General features: G+C 38.2%; 2 protein-coding genes and 1 long non-coding RNA gene across 4 annotated transcripts; all 3 read right to left on the bottom strand.

Moving 5' to 3' along the window:
* Positions 1–161: 161 nt before the first annotated feature.
* On the bottom strand, positions 162–16,831 carry LOC103966775 (3-hydroxyisobutyryl-CoA hydrolase-like protein 5). 2 transcript variants are annotated; one of them, XM_048576887.1, is made up of 12 exons: positions 16,565–16,831; positions 16,086–16,426; positions 15,860–15,933; positions 15,680–15,767; positions 15,349–15,434; positions 15,024–15,145; positions 14,855–14,915; positions 14,667–14,765; positions 14,370–14,471; positions 741–782; positions 507–613; positions 162–400 (listed from the first exon to the last, which is right to left on the bottom strand). In XM_048576887.1, the coding sequence occupies exons 3-12, from the start codon at positions 15,902–15,904 to the stop codon at positions 313–315; spliced, it is 840 nt and encodes a 279-aa protein (XP_048432844.1). In that variant the 5' UTR covers positions 15,905–15,933; positions 16,086–16,426; positions 16,565–16,831; the 3' UTR covers positions 162–312. The 2 variants fall into 2 exon arrangements, with proteins under 2 accessions (XP_048432844.1, XP_048432845.1); XM_048576888.1 differs by lacking the exons at positions 741–782; positions 14,370–14,471 and having other exon boundaries at positions 16,086–16,831.
* LOC125473691 lies at positions 11,817–13,003 on the bottom strand. Its single transcript, XR_007255511.1, has 2 exons — positions 12,643–13,003; positions 11,817–12,504 (listed from the first exon to the last, which is right to left on the bottom strand). It is a non-coding gene; the product is annotated as an uncharacterized LOC125473691 (long non-coding RNA).
* Positions 16,832–17,566: 735 nt separating the features above from the next.
* On the bottom strand, positions 17,567–19,569 carry LOC103965837 (60S ribosomal protein L18a-2). Its single transcript, XM_009378929.2, has 4 exons — positions 19,411–19,569; positions 19,122–19,237; positions 18,526–18,589; positions 17,567–18,095 (listed from the first exon to the last, which is right to left on the bottom strand). Exons 1-4 carry the CDS (start codon positions 19,423–19,425, stop codon positions 17,754–17,756), a joined length of 537 nt encoding a protein of 178 aa, XP_009377204.1. The 5' UTR covers positions 19,426–19,569; the 3' UTR covers positions 17,567–17,753.
* Positions 19,570–20,583: the final 1,014 nt, after the last annotated feature.

The raw sequence follows: 20,583 nt of genomic DNA on the forward strand, positions 1-20,583 counted from the left end.
TGTACTCGAGCTTTTGTATTCCATGATTGGTTTCGGCTTACCCATAACTTTTTATATTTTCTGATCGAAAGGAAAATGGTTATGGTCGAATCATTCCTATTAGCAGAGGTAAATCTTCGACCTTATTACATTGGGTTTTCAGAGTCTCAGATTGACAATACTTGGAAGTAAATGATTGCATACATTGATAATCGATAGTCCGAAGTTCATTACAACGGTATCCATCAAGGCAAACAACTCAGAAAACAAGCTTGAAGGAATGTAACACGATACTTGTGCTAATGACGAAAGCAAAAACTTCGAGGAAGAAGCTCAGCCCTGAACCCTGACCAGAAATGTATCTTGTTTCTCAGTCACCTTGAAGGAGGCATAAGCTGCATTCTCATATTTGCCGTCCCACCTGCAATTGAGTAAAATAAAAGCGTACTCAGGATTCTTTCTTTTCCGTTCAACTCCCGTTTAGCCACAATATTGTTCAGATACAATACATACGAAGCCGCATTTACCTGTTTGCTTTCCCTTCTTTAATCTCGAGCTCCAAATCTTCTGCGAACGGCTGAAAGACCAGGTCGACCTTCTCATCACCCACATTGTCAAGAGACAGCGGGTTCCACTACAATCAACAACAATACGCATTAGATTTTCATGTCTTTAGAGATGACCATGTAATCTTTAGATGATTTGATCTTTAAGTCATAGCAGAAAGAATTGGAAAACGTTTACGGAAATAGAGGGATTACCTTGGGAGCATTATCCTTGTCAATGGTGAGAGCTCTAATACCCTCTATCAAAACCGATGATTAGTAAACTTTGAAAGAGGGAGCGTATTGGAGCGAAATTTCTTACGGAAAGAAATACCTCCACAGATTTGTTGACCGTAATCCTCACGTTCGCTGAATCCCTCGTAAGAGGTGTCCCCGAACAATCTTTCTCCGTAGCTTGTCTGGGTGGGGTACCTGCAAGAGATACTCCGACGCTCAAGTCAATTGATTGATTTTCTATTCTCTGGTTTCTCTCGGGGTCTGATTGCGTACCTTGCTCCTTGGCTCCTCTCCATATTTATAGAACTACATGTTTGGCGAACAAGTACCACGACATGTCTTCCTCTCCCTCTTCCTTAGTGATCCTCCGTAGTGGAGGTAGTTATCTAGACACTTTTATCTTCTCTTGTGTCTGTATATTTCTTGTGGGCTTTCCTCATAGTTTATCTTGCACACCATCATCTCTTTGGATGATTGATATTGGCCCATGAGTCAACATTGGATTTTATCCTCCCACAATACCCCATTTTCCCCTTTTTTATGTAAGCAAAATAGGGGAAAACTGAGTTTTTCGATCGCATGAGGCCTTGAAACTATATTCTTTAAGCCAAGCTAAAACTTCAAGCATTTCTTTCTAAAGCCCAATTTGTGGAAGCCACTTTTTCTAAGGCCTAATTTACTATAGCCTTTGCCTAACTCTCGAATGCTCTGACATCTTCGCTAAATTTAGTAACTATCATGTTAGCATAATTTATGGGTGTAAACTGACACCTAAACCATAATTCACAAAAGTTGACTGTCGCGTAACTTGCGATAGTTAGCTGACTCCTTCGTATAATTTACAAACATAACAGCTTAATTTACGAACTTGGAACACCTTCGCATAGTTTACGAACGTGGACTATCTTCGCATGACTTATGAAAGTGGACTGACTCTTTCCGTAACTTTACGAACGTGGACTATCTTCTCATGACTTACGAAAGTGGACTGATTCATGACTTACGAAAATGGACTGACATTTTCCGTAACTTTACGAATGTGGTCTATCTTTACATGACTTACGAAAGTGGACTGACTCTTTCCGTAACTTGCGAATGTCAACTGATTCCTTCGCATAATTTACAAACATCACATCATAAATTACGAACTTGGAGCACCTTCACGTAGTTTACGAATGTGGAACTTATGAACGTGAAACACTTTCACACAATTTACGGACATGGTGGACGGACACATAATTTACGAAAGTGGGTTGACACCTTCGCATGGTTTACAAAAGTTGACTGACACCTTCGCATAACTTACGAAAGTGGACTGACAAAGTTATCTCTGCACACCTAGTTCCTATTCTGTACGTCTAGGGTGCATTTTGTTTAGGTTTATACATAATATATGCACGTGTGTGTGTGTGTGTGGGGATATATAGGTATATATAGGCACACCGATATACTTACACGCAACATATATGTGCATATATCTGCGTACCGACATGCGAATCTCTACACGCACTTTTCATATATTTATATATATCTCTATGCACACACATATATACATATTTATGTGTCATTACCTTGGGTTCAACATGTTTCATAATTTCATGCCTAACTAAATTCTGTTGTCAGGTACGCTTTTCCACCTTTGAACATGTGCTTCGAAACAAGCTCTCTTCTCTTGCTCTTCTTGTCAAATCGTCGTCTCTCATCACCTAGATTGTGACTACACACTGAAATACACATGAGAAAAGAATAATTTTCTTACATGTCTTGTCCTATCCACCATATTGTCTATAGCCCCCATCCCCTTAATTAGAGTTTCATCCATCCTCCATAGGGTTAAAGATTTACGTCCAAACTCCTTATGCACTCATTTCTCTTTTTATAAATTAAGTTTCTCCTTTCCCTGTTTTTTTTTTTTTTCACTTCCTCCGCTTAGTTCTCCACCAAGCTTGTGATTTCTCGTTTCAGAGTGGCCTCTTAGCTTATAGGTAATTGTTCCATTTCGAACTCCTCATGTGGGAATATTTCAAACATTCCATTTACGTTTACGGGTCAAAATTCCTCTTCTTATCTTCTCGAATCAATTTCGGCCGGCAAGTCTCCTATCCCGTTCCTCATGTTGAGACGTACACATTGGTCTAAATAGGATGGTACTCCACCACACTTTGAAATCGTCAAGGCTCGTGACCAATGTCACGTTCCAGATGACGTGCACCTCAGCCCACATCTTGTCGGAGCCGACATGTATTCGGGTTTCGGTATCTCAACCTGGTCTACCGTTTTGTCTCCAGACTACTTAAAGGCCATTAATTTCCCGTTCCACCCCATGATTCATCCCATCTTATTCTTCACAAATACTCACCCTATGCAACTAAACCCGAACTCTTACTTGGTTATGTCGACCTTCCTGGCATTGGGTCTGAAGCTAGGCGTATCCTTAGGTTTTAGAGATTTCCTCTATCTCTTCGATTTGATTACCATTAAGGGTGAAACTAGTTTTTAATTTTAAACCTAGATATCGCAAGAAATTCTTGTCACAGGATCCCTTGAGAGCCAAAGATTGGAAGAACCGCCCTCTTCTGATTTAGAGGAATTGGAAGGCTCCCGAGCTATCTCAACTATCTATCCCTTCTACTTTTGGTCTAAACCTAGTATATAAATTTACTTTTGCTATCAACTTTTCCATAATATGTAAATAGAACTTACCATGAGTTTTTTTCATAGCTTTATTGGATGGTCCAAAACAAATAATCTCCAAAAGACGAAAGTGTTAGCTAAAGAAGTTTGTGACGAGGAAGATATAGAGCTCTAGAGAAGTAGCTGACACTCTTACCTAAATCATCTATCTCCGCAACGTAGACTCTCTCGTACTTGTGACAAACTCCCGAACGAAGGGCTCAAAAAAGGAGACGAAAGAGAAGAAGATGAGGAGACAGGGTAAACGAACACGAATTCTGACTCGAATTATTCTCCTATTATGGCTTCACCACCTTTTAACCTTCCCCCGCCCAGTTGTGTTGCATTGTTTCCTCATGATCTTCTAGTGCCCAGAATTGCAGGCAAGTCGGATAAATATCCTCTGGTGGATAGGCCCAAAAAGTCTACGTTCGTCGAGTATCTTCAGCACAACCCCTAAACCCATGCAATGCTAGTCAGCTCATCCTCCATTCGGCTCAGTTAGTGGCGATAGTTCCAATAATTCATTTTAAGCTTGGAGACTTGAATTCACAAAAAGAGATAGGAGTTTCATCACCCTTGGCGATAATCTATGGGGCAATGCAAGCGCTGTTACTGTGGCGATAGGCTTGACTCATCCTAATGGCGCCGGTCACTTTGAGGCAATGCTCGATGACGATCTTGACTCCTATGAATCTTATTGTCTTATGAAGGTATTATCTCATTCTCTACCTATCTTATCATTTCTGTAAGGTTTAACCTTACAATTGTTTTCAGATGGCTCTACTCCAAAAGGAAAAATCAGATAGACTAGTTGTCAGTTTGGAATCCCTTAGCCTTAATTAGCAGCAGGTTAGAGAGTGCCAAGCTAGACTTCACAGATATGAGGAAAAGATCACAGATTTGAAGGGAGCTCGCAATGCTACGACGTCTGAAGTACGCCACATGAAGGAAGAATTGGCCGAGGTCAAGCAAGCGATGACCACTGAGCGCGAGATGAAAATGCAATAGATATGCAAAGAGATGGCCTCCATCTTCAAATTTGGTTGGGTGTAAAGCTAGCAATGTCTGGATCATTGATTTGTAGATGATCTTGACGTGTACGGTCATCATATGGGGATTGAGCCTGGTGGATATAAGCGGTATGAGGGGATAAATCTTAAGGATCAGAAACTCTTAAACGAACTTGCTTTTTTTGATCTTATCCTAAGCAGCGGGTTTGTTATTAATTCCAGACCCATTTCGGGTTTATGCTTTGGAGGCTTTCAGTCTGGGCCTCGTTTTGGTGCTCAGTAGCTCATGCAATCACGTGATCTGTTCTCATAGCCTAAAACCCCATTTGTGTTTGTATTTACGTCATCGCACTTTTACTTATTATATCTGATTGTGTTTTAGTGATAGGAGCATATTTATGCAACTTAGTTAGCTTGTTTTCTTGCATTTATCTTGTTAGTTCCTAGTTATTTTAGTATTTTAAGCTATTTTTGTGTGTTTGTAGGTCCAAAGGGCTAAAGTAGCAAGAAAGTGCAATTTGGAGCATTATAAAGCAGTTTTGGGCTTGGAATAGATAGCACATGCATGGAGCAAGGTGGATGGATGAAATTGAAGCTCAAGAAGGGCTAGGAATGTGCTAAAGAGTTGAAGAAATTAATTCAAGACTTGAAAGACAAGGAATTAGCAAGAAAGAAGGAAACATGAGTCAAACTTCCTTATTTTGACTTAGTCAATCCTAATCTTTTCTCACTTATGTTCTAGCTACAAAGAGGCTTCCTAAAGATATTAGGACACTTAATTACAAGATTCTAGAAGGTTAATCCCAGTCAAAATAGGTTGCCACATCAAATCTGCAACGAATCCTTCCTTGCCGTGCAAGGAAGTCACATTCCCCATTCTTTCTAGGCTTGCCGCATATCACTTACCCCTTTTCTCTCTTGGATTCTGATTTATTTACCCTTTTTCCTTGAGGATTTGGGGGTCCAAATCTTTCCCAAAATATTTAATTAATGCCATGCTTTTCTCCCTAAAATATATACAATCTGCCGCACAAAGGGGAGGGATTCATTCAGCCATTCATCCCTCACACACACAAACCACACCATTTATCCATCTCACACCATCACCCAATTTCATACATACACACACACCTTGTACCGCAACTTTTCAAGGAGAAAGGAGAAAAGACCCATGGAGCCGTGCTTGCCATTCAAGTTTTGGATTGTTGGAACGTTCTTAGGTGTATTCTATCTTCTGTTTTCAATGTTTAATTTAAGTTTTTTTTGTTTAAGTGCGAACATGAGAAACTGATAGGAGCATATTCATGCGACTTAAATGGCTTGTTCTCGTGCATTTACGTTATGTTTCTTTAGTTATTTTAGTACTTTAAGCTATTTTCGTGTGTTTGTAGGTCCAAAAGGCTAAAGGAGCAAAAAGATGCATTTTGGAGACTTTTGGAGCACTTTTGGGCTAAGGATGGATAGCTTATGCTTGGATCCAAAGTGTTGGACGAAATTGAAGACTTAATTGAAGATCAAAGTGTTGGAACCTTGTTCCCTTTAGTTTTAGGACATTTAAACCTTTCCTATATCCTTAGCCGTGCATAACATTCCAACATTCCACTCCTTCATTTCAGCCACACTCCCACATATCATTACTTATCATCGCCACTTATCACTTATCATAATCACATATCATACACTTATCATCACCACTTATCACTTATCATAAACCATTAGCAACATACCTTTAATCATCCACCACATATTCCAGCCCATTTCTTCCCCCCTTTGCCGTGCACAATCACTCACCACAAACAAGTCACATGCATTCATCAACATATCTAGCTGTCATTCACATGCATTTCATTCATCATTTCCACCCCCACATGTCCCTTTAATCATTCAAACATGCACTCCCTTTAATCACATGCATAAATCAGCCACATGCATCTCCCATCATCATTCCACTTTAACCCACATGCATTTCCACCCACATGCTCTCCCATTTCAGATTACATTCCCATTCACACACCAACAACACAAAACAGCCCATCCTTGCCGTGCATTACTCATTGCATTTCCAGCCATTACACATGCATTTCCAACCTAGTTGTCATGTTTCCCCTTTCATCATTCCCTCACATTCTTTAATTCAGCCAACACATGCTAACACATGCATTTTCAGCACCAAAGAATCATTGTCGTGCACATTCACGTTCATTTCCAGGTTGTCCCCTTGCATTGCAGCCACATATTCATTGCACATGCATTTCCAACCCACATGCATCCTTTAATCATTCAAACATGCAGCCACATTCCCTCCTAGCTGTCATGTTCCCCCTATTTCGCCTATAAATAAGCATCCATTACACCTAAATTCTCATTCATTCTTCCATACACATTTCAGTCACAAACACCAACCATTCCCTTGTGCCGTGCTCTCTCCCTAATCATCCAAACACCACACCAGAAATCATCCCATTGCCGTGGCCTCTTCCTTCCATTTTCACCACTCCCCAAACCATTCACACCATCAAACTATCCTTAGACCTTGTGCTACAACGAAGAGGAAGATAAGAGGGCCTAAACGTTCATACAATTCAAGTTTGAGTTGTTGGAATGTTTAGGTGTTTCTTTGATTTCAATGTTTAATTTCAATACCCTTTGTTTTGTACGAATGAGGAATGGAAGAGAAGAGGGCCTAAACGTTCATACAATTCAAGTTTGAGTTGTTGGAATGTTTAGGTGTTTCTTTGATTCTCTTTGTTTTGTATCATGAGGAACTAAACCCCCCCTGGTTAGGGGGGGATTCGAAATATATGTTTATGCTTGCATTTTGATTTGATTACTTCTAATTGCGTTTCATAAGTTGTGGATTCAATTTGTTTAACTGTTTGATTGATAACTTATTTATGTATGTTTATTGAGAGTACACGCTTAATTTTCATGCATGAATATGACGCTAGAATATAAGTGAGTTTCACCTAATAGTTACGAACTTATATTCACAAGTAGTGGAGGTTGCTTATAAACAATCGCATTAAACGAGTTCTTGGCATAAGTTTCATGCAATCATAGTAACGAATGCCTCGTCAACACTTACAATTTTCATAGAGCGTAATGATTCTTGCTTGTATCTCTATTATGCAATCATGTAGGGGACTTGTGGGGAATGTTTTGGGTTGTCGTATGCAATCATCCAATTCAATAACGTTAGGAAGATTTGAAGGTTAATTAGTGCATCACGGTTAACTTGGGGTGTTGAGAATTCATGGTTTATTGAAATGCAATTGGAAATCTTTTTATTATGCAAGTGTAACATGTATGGAGATGAACCCCTTAGCTAGCCATCCCATCCACTCAATTCCATCACATTCATCTTTACAATCTGTTTTTAAATACAATTTGTGCATTTTAGTTAATTTCGTCAAAAACTCAATCCCCCTTTACTTTAGTGTCCAATATAGTTAGAAAGTGTCTTAGTTTGTGTTTCTAAGTGTTTTGATTCAAGTTATTACCCAAATTCGTCCAAAGTACTCAAAAGTGCTCAAAACTGCCCAGAAAGTGTTTTTAAGGCAGTTTTGAGTGTTTTGGTGTTGTTTTGAGTCTTTTGATTTGTTTTAGTGTTTTAAAGTTTAGTTTTGCATTCTTTGAGTCTAGTATAGTGTTTTATATTGTGTTTTTACGTTTTTGAGTCAAATCCAAGTGATTAACAATCCCTCCTAATCCCCGGTCCAGAACGATCCCTACTTACATATCTATACTACAATTGTCAAAAAGAGGGTTTAATTTGTGTGCGTATAATTCACGCATCAGAAACTAATTTCATTTTGGCTAGAGGAGAATTCAAAGTCATGAGCATATATGTGATATGAATTGATTTCATCCAATTATTGTTTCATAAATCGTGAATGCAATTTGCTTAACTGCTTGATTGATAACTTATTCTTGTATGTTGATTAAGGAGGCCTACTTAGTTTGCATGCATGAATTTGATGCTAAAATATAAGGGACTTTCACCTAATCGTTATGAACTTATATTTGCAAGTAATGGAGGTTGCTAGTCATAATTGTATTAAATAAAATTCCTGGCAGGAGTATCATGCTTTTCATATTTACGAATGCCTTGTCAATGCTTATGATTTTCACAAAGCTTAATGATCGTTGGTTGTATCTCTATTATGATGTTCATGTAGGGAACTATTGAAGAATTATTTGGTTGCTGATGCATATTCCATCCAATTCAATGACTTAAAGAAAATCTGAGGGTTAATTAGTGTTGTTCACAGTTAATCTAGGGCGTTGAGGTTCATGGTTTATTGGAATAATAATTGGAAATCGATTTGTATGCATATGTGTCATGTGTGGAGAAGAACCCTTTAGCTAGCTTATCACCCATCAATTCACCCAAATTCGTGTCAGTTTACTTTGTTTCTGCAATTTGTTTGCTTTTACTTTAAATTCGTCAAAACCAATCCCCCCTTTTAATATTTCGTGTTTACTTAGTTAGAACCTGTTTAGATTTGTTTCCTTTAGTGTTTTGAGTCAAAGTTAAGTTAGAATTCATCCAAAATCAATCTTAGTTTCTGTTTTGAGTCAATTTGCTTGTTTTGTGCTGTTTTGAGTCATTCTAGTTTGTTTTGAGTTATTAGAGTCTAGTTTTCTGTTTTTGAGTCTAGGTTAGTGTAATTGAGTCTAATTTGAGTAGATTAGTGATCCCTCCTAATCCCCGGCCTAGAACGATCCCTACTTATCCATACTACATGTTGGAAATATGCCCTGAAAGTCAATCTTTGGAAGAAACCTTTCAGGACAATGAATTGATGTATATATGACTCTTATACATCGGAAGGCAAAGATACTAATTAGGACTATCTCAATGAACGAAATATGTCCTAAATAGTGAATCCATGGACAATGGATCGATGGAAGAAGTAACCTAATGATGTTAGATTACAGAGACCTTCTTCTCATAACCATCATGTCCAAAAAGGTTCCTGGTCATAAGGATTGTCGGAGGGATACTGACAATCCATAGACTGGTACATACTATGTCCGCTTCAATTGGAAGGATGGAAAGTCTCATCCCATTCGTGTAGCGACACTAAGACAAGCATGTAGGTGCTCATTAAGGGAATGAGTTCACTGAACACAATCGAACGAGAGTACTTGCATGGAGGTCTACTCACATGTCAAGCAAGTAACTCTAATGGTTGGAATAATGTAAGTAATCCTTTGACCTGAGGCATCGTCGTTGTCTTGTGGTTAAGTACTTAATCTTTGATTATGTTAAAGTCATTCCATTCGCGAGTGTCCAAGGCATCGTTGGGGTTAAGCCACTTAGCCATGAAGGCAAGTGAATGCGCAACAAGGAATCTCTAATCCTCGATAAGAGAGGATGAATACTCTAAGATATGATTCGGGAATCTTCGGCCGAAGTATCGAGCGTAATAAAGGAAAGCGTTCCTATACGTCTCAAATGAATCATATAAGAAGGAATAATCACATTAGGGGTTTGACATTATAAATCCATACCCTAGTAATGTGATTGAGAGTATTGTTTTAGAGAAGGATCGAATTACATTGTAATTCCAACTGAATAGGTTCTCCGAATAACTTCTACATTAGCTTGGGTAGCCATGATATATGGTTAGATGTCACTCATGGCTTGTGAGTTCTTCTAGATGATTAAATATAGTCATTAAAAGGAAGGTGAATTAAAAGTAAGTTTTAATTCACTAAGTGATTGGATAATCAATTGGATTGGTGCCAATCACCTCACTGCCTTGCTAATTAGAACCTAAAAGATTGTTCACCAATACACTCTTGTAGTGAGTAACTAATGGATGAAGGAAATAATTAATTGGATTAATTAAGTGTTTTGATTAATTTAGAAAGTCTAAAGAAATCATAAAAGCGATAAAGATCGTTTTGGGCTTAAAGAAACGTTCGGGTTTAATTGGGCCCATTGGGCCAAAACCCATTGGGCTTTTATTCAAGCATTGGATGACTTGAAATAATTAAAAGCCCAAAGCCCAAACTAAACACAAAGGGCCGGCCAAAGAGAAGGGAGAGAGTGGGTCAATTGTTGACTTGTTTCTTTATGTAATAAAAGGAACATAATAATGAAAGTGTGTGTGAGTGTGTTAGGTGGTTCATAAAACACAAAAGAAAAGAAAATCAATCTCTCTCTAACTTCAAAGGCCGGCCACCATAGGGATGAATTAGCTAATCATCTTATCACCCTTTTGGTTATTCCTTCATCTTTCTCATTACAAAGTGGGTGAGGATCTTTAGAGGTTTTCATATCTTTGGAAACTTGAAGAGGACCTAGGAGCACTCATTCTCAACAAAGTGGAGGAGGCAAGGAGGGAGGCTAGGCTCAAGGAGTTCAAGGAGCAAAGAGCTTGGAGGTGGTCAATCCTTGGTCTTAGATCTAGATCAAGAGGTATAATACTACTCCTAAACTTTGTTCTTCAATAAATTGTTTTTGATGCATCATATATAAACCTATGCATCTTGAAGGGGATTTGCATGACTATAGCTTTGATAAAATGTATGACATGCTTCCGTTGCTTTCGTATATAAATTTTGAATTGTATATGCATGCTAGTCACTAGAAATCCCACATAAATCTCATATTTTCCCTTCACTACAATTGTCAAAAAGAGGGTTAAATTTGAGCGCTAGTTTATAACACATCAAATTTTTGACGCCGTTGCTGGGGATTAGCAACTTTGCTAATCCCCCTTGTTTTTTTTTTTGTGTATTTTGTTTTAGTTTCTGACTTTGTTTTGTTTTCTTGTTTTTGGGTACTAGTTTATAACTCAAAGTTCTCAACCGGTTCGTGAGCATATCTTTGATTTTGACGACAATTTTGAACGAACTTTGAGAAGAAAGAGGAAGGAGCCAGAACCTAATCCACCTAGTTCTAGCTCTGAATCTGAGTTTGAAGAAGAGGAAGAGGAAGAACAACTTATGGCTGCGGATAATTGAACAATTAAGGAACTTTCAGCCTCAGGATTGTACAATGCCGTACCCCTATGCATTCAATATCCTAGGGTAGCTCAAGACAAGACCGATGAGTTCGAATTGAAGTCTAGCTTGCTGCATCATATTCCCAAATACCATGGGCTATCCATGGAAGATCCAAACAAGCACTTGAAGAAATTTGAAGTGATATGTTCAAGCATGACCCCAATCAACATGGATGGCAACATTTTGAAGATGAAAGCTTTTCCATTCTCTCTTTTGGAAAAAGTTAAGGATTGGTTGTATGAATTGGCACCTGGAACCGTCACCTCTTGGGAAAATAAGAAGAGAGCATTCTTAGAGAAATTTTTCCCAACTTTAAGAGTCATTTTTTTGAGGAAGAAGATTAGTGGCATTCAACAAAACCAAGGAGAATCCTTTCCAGCATATTATGAGCATTTCAAGACTTCAGTTGCATCATGCCCTCAACACCAAATGAAAGAAGAGCTTCTAATTCAATATTTCTGCGAATGACTCCTTTCAATTGAAAGATAAATGCTAGATGCTTCGACAGGTGGTGCTTTGGTTGACAAAACACCAATTGATGCCAAGACTTTAATTGCAAATCGAGCCTTGAATGCACAACAATATGAAGGAGTTGGACAAAGAAACCTATTGAAGTAAAAACAATTAAATTAGGAACGAAAAGGAAATGATATCAAGAACTCGAACGAAACAACAAATAGACGCAAAATCGATTGAGCATACCACTTTTGATGAGATGACATTCAACTGACGACGCCTGTTCAAAGTGATCAACCTCACATGCTCTATTTCTTCTCCAACAAGAACCTTAAACATCACTCACGCAAACACCCATCAAGTAATTCACATGCAGTAATTTCAGCACAAGTACAAACAACAACAACAACAACAGCAAAGCCTTATTCACTAAGTGGGGTCGGCTATATGAATCCTATAATGCCACTGCGCTCGGTTGATTCATTCAATTATAAATGCATAAGAAGATTTACCTCATCTGTATTTACAACTTCTTGTGCCATTTCAATGAATGGTTAACTTGTGGGTTATAATCTAACAAACTGCATAAACGAATTTATCAGAAAGAAAGCAAAAGATGGATTGTGTAATCCCAGATAATTAGTTCCAAATGTTTATGAATAATCCTAGTATGGAAGCTGGAACAGAAACAATTCATCAAACAACGAAGGACAACTTACGTTAGCAATGGAGTTGTTGATAGCAACCCAAGTAACTGGTCTGGTAGAGAGATAAAGCAAATGTCTACTTGTGTTTCCACTTCCATTTATGTATGGTTTCCATCTACCAACCACCACCTCCAACTACACCCATGGTTTTCACGACACGTGGTTTAGTTATATTTGTGTTACTGCCACCAAACCCATCGTCATTACAAGCGAGGGGACCCACGGCAAAATGGTACAATAGAAATGTGGTAGAATTTCAAGTCAGGTTTGCTTTTGGTACCTGGTTTGAGTCACGAAATTGACAAAAACATCGGTAATTCTCTTATTGAAAGTTTTGGGATGACGTATATTATTTGACTGTGTTGCGAGGTAGACTGATCTTGGGAGAGTGGGATACCTCAGCCTTCAGCCCAAAAACAAAGCCTAAGGGATGTTTTGGTTTGGGTTAAAACTTGATTATTTACATTTAAGGAATTATTGTTCAAGACAAATCACAATTTGATACGTTTCTTTTCTTTGTGATATTAACACATTGTCTGATTTTCATAGTATAATTTGGAGAAAAGTAGTCTCTGGTTTATGAGAAGGGTAGCTGAAGAAATCTTATTAGTTACCATTGAGTGTAACCCTAGCAAAATTGTGATTCTAATCCATTTTCATTTGGGAGGTACATGACATGATTCATTTTTCTCCCTGAGGAAGCCTTGGTCATCGACTCATCATATATGTACTTGTCATTCGATCAAACGACATCGGTGAAGGCAGAAAATCGAACTCAAGACGTTGAGGGCAAATGTTCACCGTATTGCTCCGCTTAGTTACCGGGAAATCTCACCAGATACTCATCTGCAGATGCAGATCACATGCAGCACAGCATACGCAAAAACGAAACCAACGAAATCAGGCCGAAGTTTGTTCGAAATCGTCGTCAAAATCAAAGATATGCTAAGATGATAGTTCCTAAATTTTGCGAAGATGTCAGAGCATTCGAGAGTTAGGCAAAGGCTGTAGTAAATTAGGCCTTAGAAAAAGTGGCTTCCACAAATTGGGCTTTAGAAAGAAATGCTTGAAGTTTTAGCTTGGCTTAAAGAATATAGTTTAAAGGCCTCATGCAATTGAAAGACTCAGTTTTCCCTTATTTTGCATCGTAAAAAAGGGAAAATGGAGGCATTGTGGGAGGATAAAATCCGGTTTCGACTCATGGGCCAATACCAGACATCCAAAGAGATGATTTTATGCAAGATAAACTGTGAGGAAAGCCCACAAGAAATATACACACGCAAGAGAAGGGAAACGAGTATACATAACTACCTCCATTACGGAGGACCACTAAGGAAGAGGGAGAGGAAGACAAGTCGTGGTACTGATTTCCCAAGGATGTATGCCATGTCTAGATAACTACCTCCACTACGGAGGGCCACTAAGGAAGAGGGAGAGGAAGACAGATCGTGGTACTTGTTCTCCAAACATGTAGTCCTATAAATATGGAGAGGAGCCAAGGAGCAAGGAGACCGAGAGAAACCAGAGAATAGAAACTCAATGGACTGACAAGCTACGGAGAAAGATTGTTCGGAGATGCCTCTTACGAGGGATTTGGTGAACGTGAGGATTGCGGTCAACCAACCTGTGGAGGTATTTCTTCCCGTAAGAAATTTTGCTCCAACAGAGAGATGAAATTTTCCGCATGGGAATGACCATAGTACATGTTCTAGTTAGTAATATCGTTATCCGACAATTACCTCATAAACATCCTCAGAAATTGTGGATCTTAATATATTGATTGTGAATCCAAATTCCTTCGTCAGAGATTCAGACAATGTTTGCTTCCTGCCTTCGCGAATCTGAAGAATAATAGGTCAAGAGGCAACTTAAACATGAAATGTATCGATCGAAGGCACAAGGAATTGTGAAGGGGTTCCATTCCCATGGATATTCAAGTTTTCGGGCTTCCATTGACTAGAAATGACACAAAACCATCCTACTAAGCAGTAGGACTCAAAACCCAATATGCATTATCAAACTGTAAGAAACCGTACCGATCTTAGAGTTATTCTCAATCCTGTAGGCGATGACCTCTTTAAGCCCTTAAGAACTGGACCTATCCATCCATTTCCTTCTTTGTTTGCTTCTGCTTCCTGAAAAGTAAACACATATTTGTAGAATTTATTCCCGAGAAAAGACCGTAATCTGCATTTTTCTGATGAAAAGAGAAAAAGTAACTTACAAGGGATTGTATAATCTCAGCCACTGTATCTTTGGAGAAGCACCCATCAATTACTGACTTCCTGAAAAAGGTAAGGAAAGCTTAATGATATCACCTACAGAGATTTGTGTGCTGACTCCAAGGATCGAAGTGGAATTAGCAATAAACATCGGCAACTAAGATTTATTTCTTGTTTAAAACACTTTCTTCATCAGGCTTGACTGCCACAGAAAATTCTTCAATCACAGCTTTGACTGCATTCTCATTTCCAGAGTTTAAGCTTATCAAACGCTTCTCTAGATCAGAGATTTTCTGATGCAAAAACACAGTTCAATAACAAATTTCAGTTTCATATAAAAGCTATTAAGAGTTTATCAGTGGATCTATAACAACGCTCACAAAACGAGAAGCCTACAATGCAGTCTTCTAGATTGTTACGGAAAATCTTGTGCACCAATGCTTCCAATACTTGGTTTACGGTGGAAGAAAATTATAGCGAAGAGTGAGAAAGTTACCTCAAGAGGGAAAAAATGGGTTGCTTGTCCAGCTGCAACCAATTCCTTACCATTCAGCCTTGCTCCTGTTAGGGCCAAGAACTCCCCTGCATTCTCCACATGATATCAATCAGTCTCAGAAAAATCGTGGAAACTTCTTTTCCTTTTTATCAGCATGCTTACCGAGATGCCCAGGAAGATGGGAAAGCATATATGAGAAACCACAGTCAGTATGAAATGCTAGCTTCCGGAGTGGCAAAAAGTTATCAAGAAATATACCACAGAAAAATTTGATTTTCACTTATGCAGAAGTAAATATCAAGCCGGTGAACACCAAGGATAGAGATGTTACTCAGAGTTTTTTCTGTGAGTACTGAGAACTTCATTGGGACCATCAAAGATCTGCCTCCACCCATTGAAATTCCATGAACCAGAGCCACCTAATTAACACGATTTCCTCTGTGATACCTTCAACAATGACATAAACTTGGAATAAATGCATCACAGAAAGCTACTTTTCTCGAAACATTGCCTGGGTTTTCTTGTAAGTATGAATGTGGTAGCAGAGCCAATACATTCTGTAAACAACTTCAAGGCAAGAATCCTCTGCCAAAAGAGAATTATGAGTAATTTCATTTTCTAATTTCAGCTACCAAAGAAACCTATTGAAGTAAAAACAATTAAATTACGAACGAAAAGGAAATGATATCAAGAACTCGAACGAAACAACAAATAGACGCAAAATCGATTGAGCATACCACTTTTGATGAGATGACATTCAACTGACGAGGCCTGTTCAAAGTGATCAACCTCACATGCTCTATTTCTTCTCCAACAAGAAACTTAAACATCACTCACGCAAACACCCATCAAGTAATTCACAAACAGTAATTTCAGCAGAAGTACAAACAACAACAACAACAACAGCAGCAGCAAAGCCTTATTCACTAAATGGGGTCGGCTATATAAATCCTAGAATGCCACTGCGTTCGGTCGATTCATTCAATTATAAATGCATAAGAAGATTTACCTCATCTGTATTTACAACTTCCTGTACCATTTCAACGAATGGTTAACTTGTGGGTTATAATCTAACAAACTGCAGAAACGAATTTATCAGAAAGAAAGCAAAAGATGGATTGTGTAATCCCAGATAATTAGTTCCAAATGTTTATGAATAATCCTAGTATGGAAGCTGGAACAGAAACAATTGATCAAACAACGAAGGACAACTTACGTTAACAATGGAGTTGTTGATAGCAACCCAAGTCACTGGTCTGGTAGAGAGACAAGGCAAATGTCTGTACTTGTGTTTCCACTTCCATTTATGTATGGTTTCCATCTACCAACCACCACCTCCAACTACACCCATGGTTTTCACGACACGTGGTTTAGTTATATTTGTGTTACGGCCACCAAACCCATCGTCATTGCAAGCGAGGGGATCCACGGCAAAATGGTACAATATAAATGCGGTAGAATTTCAAGTCAGGTTTGCTTTTAGTCACGAAATTGATAAAAACATCGGTAATTCTCTTATTGAAAGTTTCAGGATGACGTATGTTATTTGACTGGCGTGAGGTAGACCGATATGCTTTTATCCTTTATGGGCATCATTGGAATTACCCCTATTCTTGGGAGAGTGGGATACCTCGGCCTTCAGCCCAAAAACAAAGCCAAGGGGATGTTTTGGTTTGGGTTAAAACTTGATTATTTACATTTAAGGAATTACTGTTCAAGATAAATCACAGTTTGATACGTTTCTTTTCTTTGTAATATTAACACATTGTCTGATTTTCATATGATAATTTGGAGAAAAGTAGTCTCTCGTTTATGAGAAGGGTAGCTGAAGAAATCTTATTAGTTACTATTGAGTGTAACCCTAGCAAAATTGTGATTCTAATCCATTTTCATTTGGGAGGTACATGACATGATTCATTTTTCTCCCTGAGGAAGCCTTGGTCATCGACTCATCATATATGTACTTGTTATTCGATCAAACGACATCGGTGAAGGCAGAAAATCGAACTCAAGACGTTGAGGGCAAATGTTCACCGTATTGCTCCGCCTAGTTACCGGGAAATCTCACCAGATACTCATCTGCAGATACAGATTACATGCAGCACAGCATACGCAAAAAAGAGACCAACGAAATCAGGCCGAAAGCCGGGCATCCGAGACAAAATTCCTTATCAAAAGTAATGATGCTCATACTTGAAAAGGTATCAAATGAAAAGCATAAGCGAAAGTACCAAGCTCATTAAATTCATTCTGAACTTGTAAAGTGTGCAATCTTCAAAACTGAAACAATCCAGATAATAGAAAAAAAGATGTTCATACTCCCACGAAGCAAAAATCCGGTAACTAGTTTAACTAATTAAAATGCAAAGCCTTCGGATGAAGGGAACCCTTAGGACATAACGAGATTACATAAAGAGGTTGGGCCTGGACGCCTTGTATGTCGTCTTGAGCTTCCTGCTTGGGGGCCTAACCTTCCTGAACACCAACGGGAACTTGATCTTGGAGTTATGGAACTGCTTGGTGCTCTCCCTCTTGCAGAGTTTTGCTGGGATGGTAGCTGTCTTGATGATTTGGATGCACGGAAACCTCACCCTGTGACGAGATGCCAACTCAGTGTACATGGCTTCAACAGCACCGTTGAGAGTTGTGTCTCGGTACTCCTTGTACATGTTGTGATAACCAGTTCGGCTCTGATATCGAAGCCAAATCCCATAGTTCTTGATGGTAGTAGGATATTTCTCAAAAATCTGCAATCAACAATATCAGAATTATTCTTTTCAACCCAAATACCCTGAATACTAAACGGTAAAGAACACTAGCAATACAGTTCCTCTCAGTCTCAACATGTTCAACTTAGTGTCGTCCAACGTTACACCAAAAAGAACCTTAAAAGTTAAAACTTAAATGACAACCCTATTCCAGAAGCTGCTACCACATAATATAAGCGTATATCTAAGGAATAAAAAACCCCGGAACTTTTATCAAAACAATATATGAAACGTTATCAGAAACTGAGTTCACAGTCAATTAAGCTCTAGGTTAAGCATAAACAATCAAACTAGAACGAATTTTTATCTGAATCATGGCCCAGCTTAAGAAGCCAACAGACATTCGGTAAAAGAACTTCATGTTGGTTCATAGAGTACGAGAGAGATGACGAAAATGTAAGATGCATACCTCATTGATGGCCAAAACTTGTCCATTGCTTTTCTTCACTTTCTTCAACTTCCTCAAGAAGTACCTAATGATAAAAATACACATCAAGAGAACAACATCCGAATGAGATTGAAAACCCAAAAAAACACAGCAAAAGATGAAGCATTCGTGAACAATAATGAAAAGTTGATTAATCTTATACAGAATTAAATTTCTCTCGCTTTTCGGTTTACAGGGAGGCCAAGACCAAAACAACCACGACGACAACCATTCTAGGACTCAACTTCCTGGCCCCTACTATCATCCTAGAGCAAATTCAAAACGCAATCAGTTGGTTCATCTCACAAGTGCAGACAAGTTTTGCCCTTTCACGGAACTATAAAATTATGCTTATTTTACTTTGATTTACACCATTCAAAAATAAAAACAAATATATAAAATACAAATTAGTTAGATTAGCACCAACGGTAAGTGTGGGTTCAGTTTATCTGGTATTATAAACCATAAATTACCAAAAAATCTAATATTAAAAGTTATATCTTTTTCCATTCCCAACAATTTTCATGAACCAAATACAAGGCATAGAGCAAAATAGATAAAGATGTAAAAGAACTTACCAGAACTTGGATTTGGCACGGACCTCATTGGTGGCCCAGAGCTTCATCCGGTAGATCTTGGGGTGCTCATCCTTCTCAGTCGGTAGGGCTCTCCCCACCACCTGGTACTGGTGAAACTGTTTCAACAAAACAAAACCCACCATTTTAATCTCTCTAAATCCATGCTATCGGAAAACAAAAAGCTAAAAACTGACTGAAAAACGAAATAAAATCACAGAAAATGATTTCTGAAAACAAAAAACTGGGTTGTTATAAATAAGATCGACATAGTAAGATCATCGCGGCTCACCCTGAAAACACCCATTTTGCGATGAGGGAGAGGCGCCGCTGCTCTGGCTGCTGAGTGTTGCTGGCTGCAAAAGCACTTTGTCTTCCAGAACTCTATGACAAGTGAAGGTTAAAAAACCCTACCTCCCCTGATCGGTGTACCTGGGCCCTCAAAAGTCTTAAGTAAAGCCCAACTTATTGGGATTAAGAAGTTTTTTAATTTCACTCCATAATGGCCCAAATGTAAATTTACAGTGATGGAATAAAAACTTTATTTTCTTTTTTGATATAACGCTATAATTTGTAAATCCAAATCGGTTAATTGTTCTCGGATAGCACCTGCTCTAGTAGAAAGATCTCTATTTCAAAATGTACCGAAGCCTTGGGTGGCAAAAAAACGTGGGATGTTGTCTTTTCAGGAATATATTTCATATTCAAATTAACTACGTAATCATTGTAGGTGAAAAAATAAAAATATATGAAACTAATTAATCATAATATTAAAATTTAAAATCTTGCAATTACAAATTAAGAAAAATATTATTAAACAGTATTATTAAGTGACAGAAGAACTTTACATTTCTCAAATGCGCATAAAAAATCCATATGGTCTTAATGGGCATGCTCTCATGGACTTAATGACTTGGATGTACTTTTTTTTTTGAATTATTATTTAAATTCTTGAAGTGCAGGTTCACCACATCTATCGAGTTTTAAGTTTGATGACTTATTTAACCACAAGCTGGTGATCTAGTGGTAAATGGCAGATTACGAGGCTTCCTTAAAATTAAAAACTGGAGATCTTGGGTTCGAAACGTGCTGTTAGTGGGGAAGCTAGACTTGTGGCCAAGAGAGGCTAAGTTTTCTGGGTCTCAAAAAAAAAAAGGATAACTGTGACTTGCCACCAGTTGTTCCCTTTTAAAAAAAATAAATAAATAAAGTTTAATGACTTATTTGTGGTAACTGTTTTTCTAAATTCGGAAACAAACAACAACACCCTGAAAACAAAACTCAAGCCTCACTTAACTCTCACGTGTCTTAAATTTGCCCCTTATAGTCAAACTCCGTTAATGAATCTATATTAAAACTGTTTAAGTTGCACAAATAGATTCGGTTTTGTTAGAGTTTTACTTTTTTTAAATAAATTTTCAACCACACAGCACTTATGTGGTTTACATCTGAAGCAACAATGGAT

Source organism: the organism of the source record quoted next, unplaced genomic scaffold (genome assembly GCF_019419815.1).
Source record: "Pyrus x bretschneideri cultivar Hongxiangsu unplaced genomic scaffold, Pyrus_bretschneideri_v1 Contig93, whole genome shotgun sequence".
Classification (NCBI taxonomy): domain Eukaryota; kingdom Viridiplantae; phylum Streptophyta; class Magnoliopsida; order Rosales; family Rosaceae; genus Pyrus; species Pyrus x bretschneideri.